General features: G+C 39.8%; 2 protein-coding genes across 8 annotated transcripts in view; both read left to right on the top strand.

Moving 5' to 3' along the window:
* atf7ip (activating transcription factor 7 interacting protein) overlaps positions 1-7,729 on the top strand; it is a 39,339-nt gene extending 31,610 nt beyond the window's left edge. For all 4 annotated transcript variants that reach the window (XM_057843314.1, XM_057843313.1, XM_057843311.1 and 1 more), the window contains 6 exons: positions 705-772; positions 1,078-1,740; positions 2,544-2,645; positions 2,977-3,051; positions 4,186-4,265; positions 6,827-7,729. In XM_057843314.1, the coding sequence (XP_057699297.1) occupies positions 705-772; positions 1,078-1,740; positions 2,544-2,645; positions 2,977-3,051; positions 4,186-4,265; positions 6,827-7,282 (1,444 nt within the window). In that variant the 3' untranslated portion in view covers positions 7,283-7,729. The remainder of the gene's footprint in view (positions 1-704; positions 773-1,077; positions 1,741-2,543; positions 2,646-2,976; positions 3,052-4,185; positions 4,266-6,826) is intronic.
* A 6,957-nt stretch (positions 7,730-14,686) lies between these two features.
* Positions 14,687-17,509, top strand: part of grin2bb (glutamate receptor, ionotropic, N-methyl D-aspartate 2B, genome duplicate b) — a 260,728-nt gene continuing 257,905 nt past the window's right edge. For 3 of the 4 annotated variants that reach the window (XM_057844330.1, XM_057844336.1, XM_057844337.1), the window contains exon 1: positions 14,687-15,297. The gene's annotated coding sequence lies outside the window, so the exon portion shown is untranslated. Of the gene's footprint in view, positions 15,298-15,338; positions 16,256-17,509 lie in introns of those variants that run through there. The other variant, XM_057844334.1, reaches the window with a different exon arrangement.

Below are 17,509 nucleotides of genomic sequence, written 5' to 3'. Positions count from 1 at the left end.
AGGACATTAAACTCCGCCCACTGCCTGCTCACATGGAGAAAGTTTTGTATCAAAACTCCAAAAGTAACACAGATGGTCACCGGCCGGACCGTTATGCCTCTTACATATTTCGATACTTTGTCCCGTATGAAATCTACTGCAGTTGGGTGAAAAAGGTCAACTATGTGGGCTTAATGGGCAAAGAGGCACTGCCCAAGAACTTGAGGAGAACTATGAGGACTTATATCGAGCAAAGATTCCCCGGCCTACCCAGTGCCTGCTGGAAAGAGATTTGTGATCTTATCAATGAAATACTGCATGTCAAGAGGAGACCTGAATTTTTCCAAAAAATTGATAAAAGAATGGGCTTTTTAACAGCCCTACGTTAAAAGAAACCGAAGCATACTGGGACAATTGTCATTGTGGCTTACTTTATATAGTTGTGTACTCAATGTTTTTAAACATCATTTGAAATGAAGGATTTGTTGGTTCATCTTGTGCATTTTTAGCATAATAGCCAGCACAATTTAATTTAGAAAAACCAACATGAGGACTAACAAAGATATTATCTTTGGTGTGAAAATTAAGATGATGACTACATTTGTTCAAATATGTCTTAATAAAGACCAATTAAATAAATCATAATGTGGTCAAATCTTCCATGAAGTTGGCAACTTGGTCTCAGTATGGCCTATCAACTCTAAGCCTACAATCTTTCTAAACAGGCCAGTCCGGACACCAGTGGAGGTGAAACAGATCCCAACACCAACTGTTACTATACCTCACACTGCTGGTGAGTTGCACCGTCACACTTTTTTTGAATTTTGTGTACAACATTAAACTTGGGTATGCACCAAGGTATAAATGCTCCTCAAAACAAAAGCAAGTATTAACATCATAAAAAAAGTGTTCTGGCTGCTGCTAATTAATATAAACAACTTTTCATACTCATGGTGTCCAGCTAACCCATGTAAATTTAAAATGAAAAAATCCGTCATTCCAAGCAAGAGCTAACGCAACAGGTAGTCGAGGGTTAGACCTCTTTAAACATATTTTGCCGTCAGTTGTTTTAATCGTTTGGCTTCTCTTTTTTTGCAGCAAAAGCCGGTCCACTTGTCCCAACGACTGTCTCCACTCCTGCAACTATTGTTTCACAGGCCCCCATTATTAAATTGATTACGTCTTCGTCCAATCCTGTATCCACCTTGGCTACTGGTATCACCACTCAGAGCTCTACAGGCACCCTGTTACTGAAAACAGCACCTCCCGGTGGTGTGATGACTGGACAGCCACTTATCATACAGCTGCCAGTATCGATGACTAATGGACAGACAGGAACACTGGTCAACTTCCCGGTGACCTCTCTGCCTGCGGCTGGCACACTCAATAAGCCCAAAACTACTGCTCCCACAGCCACTTTCATCATCAAGTCTGCTGTCACTACCACTGCTGCAGGTTCTGTTCCAACTCCAATCACTGTGCCAGCCCTCCAGGCTTCCTCGAGCCAGGTGACCTCAGGCCCTATCGCAGTTACCCGAGCCATATACCAAGGCGGTGCTGGGGGAATAACGACACCCAATGCCGGAGTGTCCGTTACCACGGCTAGGACCGTGTCTGTTACTACAGCTAGGACCATGGTTCCAACTGTGTCTGTGGCTGGAGCCATGTCTACTGCGTCCTCATCTGCGACGTCTGTTCCAGCAGCAACGGGTTCAACAGCCCCAGGACCTCCACAAGGGACATCTTTGACATCAAAAACAGGTGCAGTACTTTAGAAATTTTATTTTAAATGTCACAACTATTGGTGTTCCTATTTATTCATGCACTTCATGAGTTCCCAAATTTGAGGTGTTTGAGTTCATCCAGCATCGCTGGGTACATTTTTTTTCTGGTTTCTGCTGCGCACCAAAATTTGGCTCATAGATAGTGGGGCGGAAAATGGAGCATCTACTGTAGTGTTATGCTCTATCGTGTGTGGAGGGAGCACCACTGGTGATGCACGTATATTACGTAATTATGAGGGGGAAAAATACACAAAATAGACCACTCAACTGAAGCTGCTGTAAAACCAAGTCTTACCCATTGTAGGGCTGTATGAATTTAAGATTTAGATCGAAGACTGGAAAAAGATTTCCATCGATCTCTGTGATAGATGGTGTCATATTTAATCGACAATTTGCAGATGCTAACTGCCTAGTTTGACAGATTTTGAACAGTCCACCAAGAGTCCTATATTGCTGTTAGCGGAGGATGTTACAATTTACAATTGTATTTATCTGTTGCTATTCTTACAACATACATTAGCTTACTGTACAACTTAGCAGGTTCATATTCTACACTGAACAGATATTTATGACAAAATTGCAATATGCAGTATATTGTGAAAATATGTTTTGGACTGAGCAGTTTTCAGCATTTTTTTTCTGATATAAAATTTGTGCCTTAGCTCAATACATGTGGAGAAACACGATATTGTAATACAGTACATGGATAATATTGCTCCACCATCCATTTATAGTTTCTAACAGTAACAGTTTTAACATAATTTTCGTCCCTCTTTGTAGACAACCAAGCTACAGGAATTACTCCATCCAAAGGAGCTACTCCAGTAACACGTCCCAAGGGTGCCGTCATAGATCTGACTGAAGATGATGATGAAGTAGAGGGTAAGAGTTATTTGGCATTACCATTCATTTATTTAGTTTTTATACAACCGAGGTCTCTAGGTCTCAAGGGACGCTGTGGGTCTGTTTTTTTTTTTTTTTTTTTTTCATACCGATTGAGCACAGACAGTTTAACTAATGAGCTTTCTGCTATAACCAGCAGCACCTGACTGCAATCAACTGATTACTCCTGTAAGACGGCAGATTGTTGCAAAAGTGTCGTCTTGTTTTGTTGGAACAAAGTCCTCCACCCACTGCGGCCCTATGTGGAATAATTTGGAGACCCCGTCTATAAAGGGACCTTGTATCTGAATATGTATTTTCTGTTTATTAGTTACGGCAGTGAAGGAGGCTACAGTTCCGAGTCCCTCACTTAACCAACGTCCACAGGCAGTCAGCGTTCCAAGCAGTAAGTTCTCCATTTTTTGCCCCTTTGCAACTTTTTGAGGATACCATGCTTGTCCTCATTAGGTCAGAGTGTGAGTGCCTGAGAACTTCCTACCAATCACAGAGTTTAGATTGGCAAACTATTCACACCGATAAAGTCCTCAATGAACTTGTCATACATCTTTTTGAATTGTGAAGAGATGTATATACAGGCATGAAAATCTCTGACCTTTCGGCGAAATTCGCCGATTTGAAGTCAAAAAGGGTGACCTAAATGAACATAATAAGGAAACACATCTATATTAAACACTGTAAACGTTAGCATTGCTAAATTGGAGCTAATGGGAGAAAAAAGACAACCTACTTTAGCCTGCTATAAAACATTGGCAGTCTTCTCCAAAGCAGTCTTTTGGTCACACTTCAAACATGGAAAAATTTTTGGTAAACAGCATTTGCAAACGAAAAAAAAAAAAATTGAATTACTGAAACCACATGCAATGACAAAAAGCTTTTTTTTTTTTGCAGAGGTTAAAGCTTCATGTTAGCGGTTTAGCGAACGTACTTCCGGTGAACATTTCAAACTAAAATCATGTCATGTTCATCATATAAATAACGATTTCTGGAGTTACTCCCATAAACTTCAGAATTCAGATTCTACACTAAGAGTAGCTTTAATATGACACCCTTATGAACAGTCTGATTGGCAATGAATAATTATTATACTACTATTAAATATAGTAGTATACTAAAATATCAATGCTGGATATTTTTCAGGAATTGTTTTGAATCATGTTGGAAAGGCGAAGTCAGTGTTCTGAATCTGTTTACATTCCATTCTTTTCCCATCTAACCTTAATGCTGAATTTCGCGTACTTGAGCTGTAAATGTGAATAACATTGCTTAACAGATGAATATATAAACATGTATAAATGGTCAATAAATTGCTTTCCTTCAGACTTAACTTAATGAAAGTGTTTATAATATCATCTTTGGTATTTGCTTGACTATTGTTCCTTTATCATATTTGTACTTTTTTTTCAATATGGGAAAGGGATTTTTACAAAAGCAAAACTAAATTTTTCTAACCAAATTTCAAGTAGAAAAAACTGTAAACAAGCTGTCTCATTGCCTCATATTATGTATTCTGTTTCCACAGCCTCAGGGGCTAGGTCGTCCCCACAAAGCAGCCAGAACACATCCAGCAGTCACACATCAGTGCAAAGCCGCCCTCAACTGGTGAGAATTCAGAGCTGTAATCCTTCGTGTTTAAATAGTTACCTTTCTAAATCTGTAGTTTTTAAAACGTTGTTGTCAATTGACAAGAATGCATCTCGAAATTCATTCATCATCTGTGCCGCTTATCCTCACGATAGTTGCGGGGATGCTGGGGACATGCAAGCTTTGTTGGTGCTAGCGTGGCAGCCGACAACCATGTCGTGGCCCAATTTGCATTATCCATTCTTGTAAAATGTGTCAAACCATGTGATTCTCATGTAAGCAAATGGTAATGGTATGGTAATGAATGACATTTACCAAAGCTAGTTTAAAATAGCAGAATGCTACAATGACCCAGTATTTTTTTTTCCATCAACAATTTGAGCTCCCTATTATTTTAATTACAGTAAAATATTTATTTCATTGATTAATGTATAAACCCACACAATATTACACAATATGGTAATGATCGAATGTATGTCAATCGACTTATTATCACAAATGTTCAGAGGTGGGTAGAGTAGCCAAAAATTTACTCAAGTCAGAGTAGCGTTACTTCAGAATATTACTCAAGTAAAAGTATAAGTAGTCGTCCAAAAAATGTACTTAAGTACAAGTAAAAAAGTATCCAGTAAAAAGAATATTTAACAAATTTCTTATCATTGCAGAAATACACACAAAAAAAAAATCATTGAATTCCGGCGAGAAGCATTATTCATCCAAAGAACATGAGCGCCCTTAGTGGAGAAAATAGTTCCTAGTTTGAATGAATTAGTTCCTTTATAGTTACTTTTATGAAATTAAAAGGATCATATCTCCGGTTTTCCACGGTCAATCTGTTCCAAATAAAAACTGGGAGAGAGGTTTAAATCGGAGCTTTCGATTCGTGTTGAGGGCAGCACTCTATGTCCAATACCTTATTTTTTACAGTGCTTTAAAGACGCCACGTGATTGAACAGGTTGGCGTGATCATAGAACGGCAAGCTTGTGTCAGATTGGTGTAATGGAGTCATGTGATTATTGTTGCCACGTCTTATAGGTGAAATTGGTAGCGCAACTCTTGGCATCGCTGGCAAAAAAAAAAATAAATCTAATACGTAGAATAAAGAGGAAAAATGTAACGACTCTTGTGTAGCCCGAAGTAGCAGATTAAGAGTAGCGTTTTTTCTTCACAAATCTAATTAAGTAAAAGTAAAAAGTATGGCTTAGTAAAACTACTCTTAGAAGTACATTTTCCCCCAAAAGTAGGACATGAAACGCGTTACTAACCACCTCTGGAAGTAGGCATATGTAAACATAACTATTTACAATATCAAAAAAGGTTAAACAATCTTCAATTGTTGCCATCTTTTGGCTTGCCTTCTTTGGAGGAGCATTATGGTTCAGAATAAATTTATTTTAAATAAAAAAAGACAGCAACAAAACAATAATTATGATTGGACCATGAACACAGTGCAACAGTAATGAAAGCCGCATGCTTGGAAACTACATTTTCCTTAAATACTTTTTTATACAAGGTAAGAAACCATTATAGTTTATCATAATCCGCTAAAGTATATAGTTTTAAACAAATCTATAATTTTTTTAATGAAAATGATTTAACATTTAGGACGTCGTATTGAGGTGAAAACATCTCAGCTTTTCACGGACACGTTACAGTAATTAATGTACGACTAAAATCTGTTAAAAAAACATACAAAACAATATTTTGGTAACAAATTGTGCACAAGACATAACCATCTTTCAACTAAAAATAAACTCAGGTTTTCATGACTAAATCCCTAAACTCTTCAAATATATAGTTTAGGTTAGCGTCATGAGAATCACCCAAACATCCATGGTTAGTCTTAAATAGTGGCTCTTTTGTGGCACCAAGGCAAGGCGATAAGTTGGCATATACGTGGGGGGAAAAAAACCTCTCCTTTTCGTTACAGAGGTTTTGGAACGCTATTACTAGCGTGTGTTCGCTGCGCACCTGGATACACACAGGAATTTGGAACACTTATTTGCTAACAAAGTGTGCGTTCACTGTGTTGGAAAAATATACTCAGAGTGAACTCAAGGGTGTTGTTATAATGTAGGAATGCCCATGTCTGGTCCTCAAGATCACCTGTCCAGCCCTGAATAAATCTTTATCAGGCTTCTACAAAGCTTGCTGATGAGTTGATCTTTGATTCTGGTGTGTTCAAGGAGGGAAACATGGAAAACAGGCTGAATAGGGGATCTCCAGGACCGGACCTGGGCAACCCTGTTATAATGGAACTTGTGTGCTAGTCGGTAAAGACTTTGAACGCACCCCAAGTGGCAATGTCATCATGATGCGCTGAGCCACGTGCCAAATAGATGGAGTCAGTTGTTGATTTTTATTTTTAACAAAAAAGCATATATTCTTATAAATTCATTTCACTCCAGTGGAAAAGTTCCTTCCAAATACTGTAATTTCGCATCCATCTTTTTGTATTTTAGCAATATATACAATAGTTTTAAGTATGCGTCCAAGTAATGAAATGAAGGTCGGTGAGCTGAAACTAATTAGCTGTCCTTGGTCAGAGGTTCTTACATAGGACTTTGCTGTCTTGTAGGATTCTTCGGTGAAATCCCGTACTTCTACTGCTACGCCAACTCGAGGCTCCAGCACCACGCTCCCCCCGCTACCGCCTGCACCGATAGCCATAAGCCTTTCACCAGAAGCTCAGCGGACCTCGGCCCCTCAGCAGCCTCAGCTAAAGCTGGTGCCAAGTAATTCCGGCATAGTGCTGTCCTGGTGCGTGTCCGAAACGGATCAGTCGTGCGCGGCCGTCGAAAGCTATCACCTCTATGCCTACCACCAAGACAACTCCAACAGCAATTCAAGTCAGCAGCACTGGAAGAAGATTGGGGAGGTGAAAGCCCTTCCACTGCCAATGGCCTGCACCCTGACCCAGTTCCAGTCTGGCTCCACATACCATTTTGCAGTTCGAGCCAAAGACATCTATGGCCGTTTTGGGCCCTTCTGCGAACCGCAATGCACAAACGTTATCAATCCCAGCTCAAACTGAACACCTGTTAAAACTATTCGCTTTTTGGACTGTTCATGACCTCCTTTAGGCAATGTATGTGTTAGGCACTCCAATATTGTGCATTGTTGACAAAGTATCTGTAAATAGTTCTCAGCCAACCTCTGACTGACTTGCAATGTTGAAGCAGCAGTCAGTGTAGTTCAGTGGTTTCTGTACTGTACGTAATGTATTTTTCATTATTAATGCGGTTGTATATAAGTGAACTACTTCACCCACTTACGGTCCACGTCAGATAATTTATGTTATTGGCTCATGCAAGTTGCTGAGATGTTGTTTTTGCTTTACTGTCGACATGATGCCAGGGCTGTCTTGTCAACAGAATTGCACAAAAATGTATACATGTGTGGTAGAAAGTGAATGATATCTTTTGTAAGGTTTGTCTGGTAACCAGACTTGTAACAGACACAATAAAAAGGTTTTATTAAAGATGCTTCTTACATTATTTGTAAACATCTGAATGGGTGTGATTTTCTGGTTACGGTTAGGGTAAGGTTAGGTAGGGTTAGGAAAGGGGAATGAATGAGAGTCCCACACTTCACAACATTTAGCTTTGAACCTGCAATTGATTCAAAGTCTGCACACCAAGTCAAGTTTATAGTCAAATAATCAAGGGATTCACAAATACCAGAAAACGAACAAGTGATTTACAGCATTTCTGTTTCGCCTGTTCTGCCTGTAAGCTGTGAAAATATCATGTATTCAGCCAAGCTGGACCATACTCTCACTGGACCGTCCGCCTCAGCCGTATCTTCGTCCGAGCTGGACCTGACTCCGGCAGCACTATCTTATCAGTAGCGTGGTGATCTGGCACCCAAATGTTGCACCATTTACAGGCGGAAGCTTCGGTTGAAATTGGACCAGGAGTTGCTGTCCCAGACTCGTCTTGGGCAGAGAAACAAGGCGGGCCGTGCCTCTTTTCCATGGAGCTACGGACCCCTAAAAGGTGGGCATGCATTTTTCAATGTCACCTTCTGCCAGTGGGGTTGGGGTGATGGCAGAAGTTGCTGATTGGTTCAAAGAACAGGAGGCCCTCAATCCGGTTTCCGTCAAGCGTATGACACATTGGCGATTGAGGAAAACGCCCGCCACCCAAATGATGTATTTTAAATGATTTTTTGTTGTTGTTGCTTGAATCCAGTGCTGCAAAGATAATTTACTTTGACAACATTATACGCTGATTTTTTTGTTGTTGCTGCTGTGAATAAAACATTCACAGGTCACAATAATAATGTGTGTGTCTGTGTGTGCATGCAAACTTGCCAAGAGGACCGGTGACAGAGCGGGAGGCGGGATCGTTTCACAAAGCAGGCATGGGCGGCTGTATTGTTCAAGGAGCAAAAGTTGAATGTGGGTCCCAAACCCTGGGGGGTCAAGGGCCATTGGGTACCGGCGTTGGGCGCAACACTCTGCGAGCTATAACCACTGAACGTGGCTCTTATGCATTTGCATTTCAATCTTTGCGAAGACTTCACTGAGGGTCCCTGTGCAATGTAGAAATATATTTTCATATAATTAAGTATAACCATACATATTTGTTCATTGCTGTCTTGTTACTGTGTTCAAGCTCACGCTCAAAAGTGTCTCTTTTTTTTTTGTAAACAAAATGTACTTTCCTCCTGACAGCTTGACAAAATGAGGTCGGAATGTTTGTACAGTGGAGCAAATAAGTATTTAGTCAACCACCAATTGTGCAAGTTCCCCTACTTGAAAAGATTAGAGAGGCCTGTAATTGTCAACATCGGTAAACCTCAACCATGAGAGACAGAATGTGAAAAAAAACCCCCAGAAAATCACAGTTTGATTTTTAAAAAAATTATTTCCAAATTGGACTGGAAAATAAGTATTTGGTCACCTACAAACAAGCAAGATTTCTGGCTGTCAAAGAGGGCTAACTTCTTCTAACGAGGTCTAACGAGGCTCCACTCATTACCTGTATTAATGACACTTGTTTTAACTCGTTATCGGTATAAAAGACACCTGTCCACAAGCTCAGTCAGTCACACTCCAAACTTCACTATGGCCTAGACCAAAGAGCTGTCGAAGGACACCAGAGACAAAATTGTAGACCTGCAGCAGGCTGGGAAGACTGAATCTGCAATAGGTAAAACGCTTGGTGTAAAGAAGTCAACTGTGGGAGCAATTATTAGAAAATGGAAGACATACAAGACCACTGATAATCTCCCTCGATGTGGGGCTCCATGCAAGATTTCACCCCGTGGCGTCAAAATGATAACAAGAACGGTGAGCAAAAATCCCAGAACCACACGGGGGAACCTCGTGAATCACCTACAGAGAGCTGGGACCACAGTAACAAAGGCTACTATCAGTAACACAATGTGCCGCCAGGGACTCAAATTCTGCACTGCCAGACGTGTCCCCCTGCTGAAGAAAGTACACGTCCAGGCCCATCGGCAGTTCGCTAGAGAGCATTTGGATGATCCAGAAGAGGACTGGGAGGAAGTGTTATGGTCAGATGAAAATAGAACTTTTTGGTAGAAACACAGGTTCTCGTGTTTGGAGGAGAAAGAATACTGAATTGCATCCGAACAACACCATACCCACTGTGAAGCATCGAGGTGGAAACATCATGCTTTGGGGCTGTTTTTCTGCAAAGGGACCAGGATGACTGATCTGTGTAAAGAGAAGAATGAATGGGGCCATGTATCGGGAGATTTTGAGTGAAAATCTCCTTCCAGCAGCAAGATAATTGAAGATGAGACGTGTCTGGGTCTTTCAGAATGACAATGATCCCAAACACAGAGCCAGGGCAACAAACGAGTGGCTTCGTAAGAAGCATTTCAAGGTCCTTGAGTGGCCTAGCCAGTCTCCAGATCTCAACCCCATTGAAAATCTGTGAAGGGAGTTGAAAGTCCATGTTGCCCAACGACCGCCCCAAAACATCACTGCTCTAGAGGAGATCTGCATGGAGGAATGGGCCAAAATACCAGCAACAGTGTGTGAAAAGCTTGTGAAGATGTACAGAAAACGTTTGGCCTCTGTTATTGCCAACAAAGGGTACATAACAAAGTATTGAGGTGAACTTCTGGTATTAAACAAATTATTTTCCACCATGGTTTGCAAATAAATTCTTTAAAAATCAAACAATGTGATTTTCTTGGTTATTTTTCCACACTCTGTCTCTGATGGTTGAGGTTTACCCATGTTGACAATTACAGGCCTCTCTAATATTTTCAAGTGGGAGAACTTGCACAATTAGTGGTTGACTAAATACTTATTTGCCCCACTGTACTTTTCCGCCGGCTAGTAAGTTTTTTGACGTGTAAAGATCCAAGCTCACCCCAGGGGGCGGGTGTTAACTTGTCATTTGCAGAGGGACAATGTGCTTGACCAGATGGTAACAAGAGCAGGCCCAAGAAGTCTTTTTTTTTACCTCTGAAAACCCAAGCCTGAGATTGAACGGACTATTTCCGTTTTAAATAGATTCATTTCTATTTCTTTTGTACTTTCTTCCACAATTTTGAATCATTCATATCATTGGTTGTTATGTTTTGCCATGCCGCTTAGTTACAAAATGTTTACCTTCCCTCTTTCAATAGAATAAAATATGCCTGCTGTAGATGATTTTGGCTCTGACTGTAGTTGCATTTTTTTGTTTGTTTGTTTTTCAAATATTTTCTCCAAAGCAACCAGTCTGTTTTAGTAATATTTATAAAATAATTTTGTTTGTTTTTATAACTTATTATTGGTAACTGTAACGGCGACCCTGCTGTTGCTCAGAAAATGAATGAATGACTGTTACCTGTAACGACCTTGATAACAGGTTGGGGAGTGAAGAAGGAGAGCAAATTTCGTCAGAAAGAGAAATTGAGATGGGAAGGTCGTGCAGCAGGTTTGGATGATCAAGGACGGAGAATTGGAGATGGAAATATGTTGACTGATTCCATTAGTGTGCTGAATGTAGTTGCATCATCAAATTTTACCTGGAAACAACCTTTTTCTACGTTAAGATGTTTATTCACATTTAAAGAACTTTCTACGGTAACAACTTGCCATTTCTGATCTCTTGTGATCCAACCATATTTTTAAAATCTATTTTAGGCATCAACCAGACCCCCCCCCCCCCCCCCCCCCAAGCAGTTTCAGTAAACTTTCTGAACTCAGAGTTAAACTACTTTGAGATGAAAAAGAAATTCTGCATTTGTTTCCCAGCAGCTGATTTGAGTAACTTAAATCAACTTGAAGCAGTTTCACCTGGAGGTAAGCCTGTGAAGACCAACCACAAAAAAGCCGTCATCATTGGGGCCCCAACTGAATTATTCATCAAAACAGAAAGTGTTTTACCACTCATTTGAATTAAACTCTTATCTGTGATCAACTTGTGTCAATTGTCAAGTTCACATGAGCAATTCAATTCAATTCAATTTATTTGTATAGCCCTCAATCACAACAGAAGTCTCAAAGGGCTTTACAGAGGCAATATGATACACAATTAGAAATGAAGCAACAAAGATGAATAGATACAGTTCAAGTCCTGGGCAATGAAAGGGTTGCTATCCTGAAATCACATTATCCAATCAGAATTGACAACCACTATAAACTGCCTCATTTGTTGATTAGGATTTAACAAATCTGAGGGAAGGCCAAGATATGTGTGTTGGTTTGGAGAGTTACAGGTGAAACAATCAATTTTAAGTCGACGCCAACCCAAAAAAATGATAACCTTGGCCCAGACAGAAGGTTATCAGCCACAGCCAATCAGGGAAATAAATGAGTAGAGAATTTTATTGCAAATATCAAGGGTTTGGGGGGTTAACCACAAACTGTGCTATTTTAATAATTTCCTCCCACATCCCCAAAACCTGCATGGCAGGCTGATTGGAACCTCCAAATTGCCCCTAGGTATGAGTGCGTGTGCGTGAATGGTTGTTTGACTCCTTGTGCTCTGTGATTGGACTGGCAACCAATTCAGGGTGTACTGCCCTTAGCTGGGATAGGCTCCAGCACCTCAGTGACCCTTGTGAGGATCAGAGACTGGGCTAGCGGACAGGCAAGCCAGGCAGTTGCTAAGGGACCTAGCCAAGGAAGGGGCCCCCAAGGGCCGTCAAAATGTACTTCATAGAAACGACAAGAATTGATCATTTGAAACAACACTGCAGTGGGGACCTCATCTGCCTTAAGGCTGATATATGCTTCTGCAATGCAGTGATGTGGACCTATGCCATTAACGCAGACATCGATTTGGACCCTACGCCGTAGCTTAACGTGCGCCTCCAAAAAAATCCTGACTATGCGTCACGTCAGCACTTTGTGATTAGAACATCAAAGGACTGTGATTGGTCCGCTCAGAACGTTGTTTCTGGTTTAGCACAACAATGCCGGCATTTTTAAACATTCAAACAGTTCTGCAAACGTCTTCTGTGTTGCCTACACCTCAACATTTGTATTAACATTTGTTGTTCAATATTGATTCACTGCAGCTCCAATTACATGCATTCCATCTCCGTTGCCATTGCTGTCAATGACAGGAGGAAAACCCCTCAGAACCGTACAAAGACAAAGCCACACCCCTCTAGTGGCTTGGCGGTGAATTGCAGAGCAACGTGTTCCCTTGATGCAGAACTTCGAATGCTCAATGACGTTGTAGGGTCTATGCCGTCGCTCTGTCGTAAACGTAACGTAGAAGCATACAGTGGGGCAAATAAGTATTTAGTCAACCACTAATTGTGCAAGTTCTCCCACTTGAAAATATTAGAGAGGCCTGTAATTGTCAACATGGGTAAACCTCAACCATGTGAGACAGAATGTGGAAAAAAAAACAAGAAAATCACATTGTTTGATTTTTAAAGAATTTATTTGCAAATCATGTTAGAAAATAAGTATTTGGTCAATTCCAAAAGTTTATCTTAATACTTTTATGTACCCTTTGTTGGCAATAACGGAGGCCAAACGTTTTCTGTAACTCTTCACAAGCTTTTCACACACTGTTGCTGGTATATTGGCCCATTCCTCCATGCAGATCTCCTCTAGAGCAGTGATGTTTTGGGGCTGTCGTTGACTTTCAACTCCCTCCACAGATTTTGAATGGGGTTGTGATCTGGAGACTGGGAGATTATCAGTGGTCTTGTATGTTTTCCATTTTCTAATAATTGCTCCACAGTTGATTTCTTTACACCAAGCGTGTTACCTATTGCAGATTCAGTCTTCCCAGCCTGGTGCAGGTCTACAATTTTGTCTCTGGTGTCCTTAGACAGCTCTTTGGTCTTGGCCATAGTAGCGTTTGGAGTGTGACTGACTGAGAATGTGGACAGGTGTCTTTTATACCGATAATGAGTTAAAACAGGTGCCATTAATACAGATAACGAGTGGAGCCTCGTTAGACCTCGTTAGTAGAAGTTAGACCTCTTTGACAGCCAGAAATCTTGCTTGTTTGTAGGTGACCAAATACTTATTTTCCACTCTAACTTGGAAATAAATTCTTTAAAAATCAAACAATGTGATTTTCTGTTTTTTTTTTCACATTCTGTCTCTCATGGTTGAGGTTTACCCATGTTGACAATTACAGGCCTCTCTAATCTTTTCAAGTAGGAGAACTTGCACAATTGGTGGTTGACTAAATACTTATTTGCCCCACTGTATATCAGGCCTTAGCAAGCTGCGCTTGACCGTCATTGAACCCCACACATTTCATGAAAAGGGAAACTTAAGTGTGTAATTTTAGTTTTATTTGATGTTATTTATTTATGCTATTAACTGTTTTTTGATTAAAATATTTTATAAATTTGTTTGCCAACTTTTTTTTTCTTTTGACGTGGCCTAATACATTGCTTACTTATTTTTCTTGCATTTATGTCTGAAAAAAAAAAATATATATATGTATATATATATGTATATATATTTATATATAGAAATCCCTGGGTCCCCACCCATGCATGTATATATATGTATATATATATATGTATGTATATATATACAAACAAATCACATCTTACATTTTACACTTTAATCTTCTTGACGAACTTTGCGTACCACATGTAAGCGGTGCATGTATATATATATATATATATATATATATATATATATATATATATATATATATATATATATATATATATATATATATATGCATGGGTGGGGACCCAGGGATTTCTAGCTTTGAGCCGCTCGTGAGGACAAGCGGCATGATAATGATAAAGATAAATTATTATTATTGTTATTATTTTTTAAGAATGTGCCAATAGAGGGAGCCATTGCTCACAGTTTGCGTAACTACGTTCCTTACCAATTGTTGCAACATCCCTTCTGCAGCGTCTAGTTGAACATCCTATGGAGGGACCCCACCTCCACTAAGCTCTGCCTCTCTCGTTCCCTTTCTCTCCCTCTTTGGAGGCGAGCAAGTGAGCACACTTTGAGTTGAGCGCTGCGCCTCACACCAACCAGGGGTGCTGCCACACTTTTGCCAGTACCATGTCCAACACTTGCACAGGCGGAGGCTGAGCGCTCGACCACAAGGAAGCTTGCATCTTTCTTTGAGGAGGAGAGCAAGAGGAGAAGACTCATAGAGAGTAGGGGGGTTCAAACTGAAACCCCCCTCACACTCTTTGCCTCACTAAAAAGAGCAAACACGGAAGGCTTTGGAGTATTCCATTTTTTCTTTCGTTTTATATTTTTCCTCTTCCTCATCGCGGTGCTGGGAGGTGCTTCATCTTTTCACATAGTCTCTCTGTCTGTTATCTGCCTTCTCATTTATTTCTCCATCTACTTGGTTAATAATTTTCTCTGTTTATGACTGAGCCAAGTGGACTTTTCTTCTCATTGCCAACATATATTTTCCTCTTTGACACTCTCTCATCATTCCATCTCTGCCTGTGAATCTTATCCTTTACCAACTTGGATCAATTTTACTTCTAATAACAACAACAACAACAACAGCTCTATGATTGACTTTGCCCCCTTTTTTCTTCTCTTTTTGGTCCCCATCCACACCCACTTACTTTGCACCACACTCTAGCTGGGATTCTTAGATGTTACTCTAGGTAGGTTAACTATCGTTTAGTGTCTGTCTATCTGTCTGTCTGTATTTGTGTGTGCTTTATGTATGCATAAAATACACATCGGTGATATCACACACATGCACTTAGCCAGTGTTACGCAAACTCAAGGTTGGGGCCCAAAATGGTTTTTATTGGGTCAACGATTGACAAAATAAAGCTATTTTTCAGAGTTGACTTGTAGTAATACATTCAGCTAGTTGTGTATTATTTCTGTGATGGCATATTTAATGGAATGTCTGGAGAGGCACACTTACAAATTGGGTTTTGAGGTGAAAAAATTTAAGGAAATTTGTTTTTTATGGCCACGCCATTTCTGTTTGTTCTGCTAAATCACACCAAAATATGTTGTTGTTGTTCAGAAAAAGAATTGGCTTCGCTGGACTATGTGAGAAAACTTGTTTTTGACTGGTAGAATTGAGTCAACATGCTTAAATTTGTTTTGATAACAAATGACACATTGATTCTTTACGCACTCTCCCATTCATTTTATAAGCAAAGCTTTCAAACAGTAATTTTCCGTATCTATGAATCAGTATATTGAACCATTTTAATCAGTCATCTTCCTCTCTCTCTATATATATATATGTATTTAATAAGTTTTACAGTATCTTAAGCATTCATCTCTTTGTCCGTAATGTGCGAAAGAGCGGGACAGACTGATAGACAGATGATCATAGACATGTCTCACTAATAGATATGACTAAACAATCTCAATGCTGCCACTCTCTCTCCTTCATCTTTGTTTTGATTGCCCTTAAACTTTTCCGGATCACTTTTCCACAGAAAGTGAAAAATTGTCACGTTTTTGTGCATGGGGTTCCTTTATGAAGGAAAAACAGGCCGCTCCTTTTTGCTCTGCCTTTGCGTCTCAACTGCGCTGCCCGGTAAAACATCTCGACTGTGCTCTGTACATTACGTGCCACAGAAAAGAGTTAATTAGGTGAGTAGAGTATAGGACTGATCTGCATGGAAATGTATAGTGCATGAACTTTCCTCAGTCAGCAGCTCCTTTCTTGCTGTTTAAACCTTCCTTCACCCCACGGTGACTAATTGGTTGTTTCCAAGGCCCAGCTTTTGATCTTTATCCATCTCCTATCTATATGTATGCATGCTGCTGCATTTATGAGAATTGTACGCGGCAGCAATAGTGTATCGCCTGATTAGGATTTGAGCAAAAAAGGAAATCTTAACTCCTCCAAGTATCAAAACTTAATTATAATAATAAGTGATCACATTTAAACTAATCACATTTTTGGTCACGTAGCGCAAAATATTATCATTTGGTATACAATTGTAATCTACATGCACCCCCCCAAAAAATATGTTTGTTTTATTATTAATAATTGTTTATTTTTTTATTTTTATAAATTGTATGAATAAATAGAATTATTCATTCATTCACTTATCTTCTGAAGTGCTTATTCCTACGAGGGTCGTGGGGGTGCCAGAGCCCAACAATGGGCAGGAGGCAGGGTACACACTGAACTGGTTGCTAGTCAGTCACATATACCGTATTGGCCCGAATATCGGATAGCCCCAATTATAAGACGACCCCCTCTTTTTCTAGACTCAAGTTTGAAAAAAGACTAATTAATTTTTATACAGAAAATAATTACAGTACATCCAAAACAAATGATTATAACAATATTATGAGAGAAAAAGCATGTTATTTTGCATCATTCGAATCTTAATATCTGAACATTTAAATATGTAAAGCGCAATCACATTTGTAAATGAATGGCTTCTGGTTTATGAAATGTAAATAAACCAATCTATTGTGATAAAACAACAAAATTGCAATAACGGCATTAACTATCAAAGTGAAGTCTAACTGTAACTGTAGTCTTGAAACAAATATGAAGAATATCAGGAAAAACATTGCAATAAAAAATTGCAAACTCGTTAAACTTGAGAGAAGCTGAGATCTGGCATGACAGAACATCACTTCAATGATATCTGGCGCCATCTAGTGTCGTGAATGGGGAGAGTAGCTGAGAGCTGTAATGACAGAACATCGCTTCAATGATATCTGGCGCCATCCAGCGTCGTGAATGGGTATAATGTCTAGACCGCGAATATAAGACGACCCCCCCCCCCCTCTTTTTCAGTCTTATTTCAATGCAAAAAACGCCGTCTTATATTCGGGACAGTACGGTATTCATTCATTCATTTTCCGAGCCGCTTATCCTCACGA

The sequence above is a fragment of the Corythoichthys intestinalis genome, chromosome 8 (assembly GCF_030265065.1).
Source record: "Corythoichthys intestinalis isolate RoL2023-P3 chromosome 8, ASM3026506v1, whole genome shotgun sequence".
Classification (NCBI taxonomy): domain Eukaryota; kingdom Metazoa; phylum Chordata; class Actinopteri; order Syngnathiformes; family Syngnathidae; genus Corythoichthys; species Corythoichthys intestinalis.
Note: the sequence above shows the minus strand (reverse complement) of the source record. Positions and strands in the feature narration are given on the sequence as shown.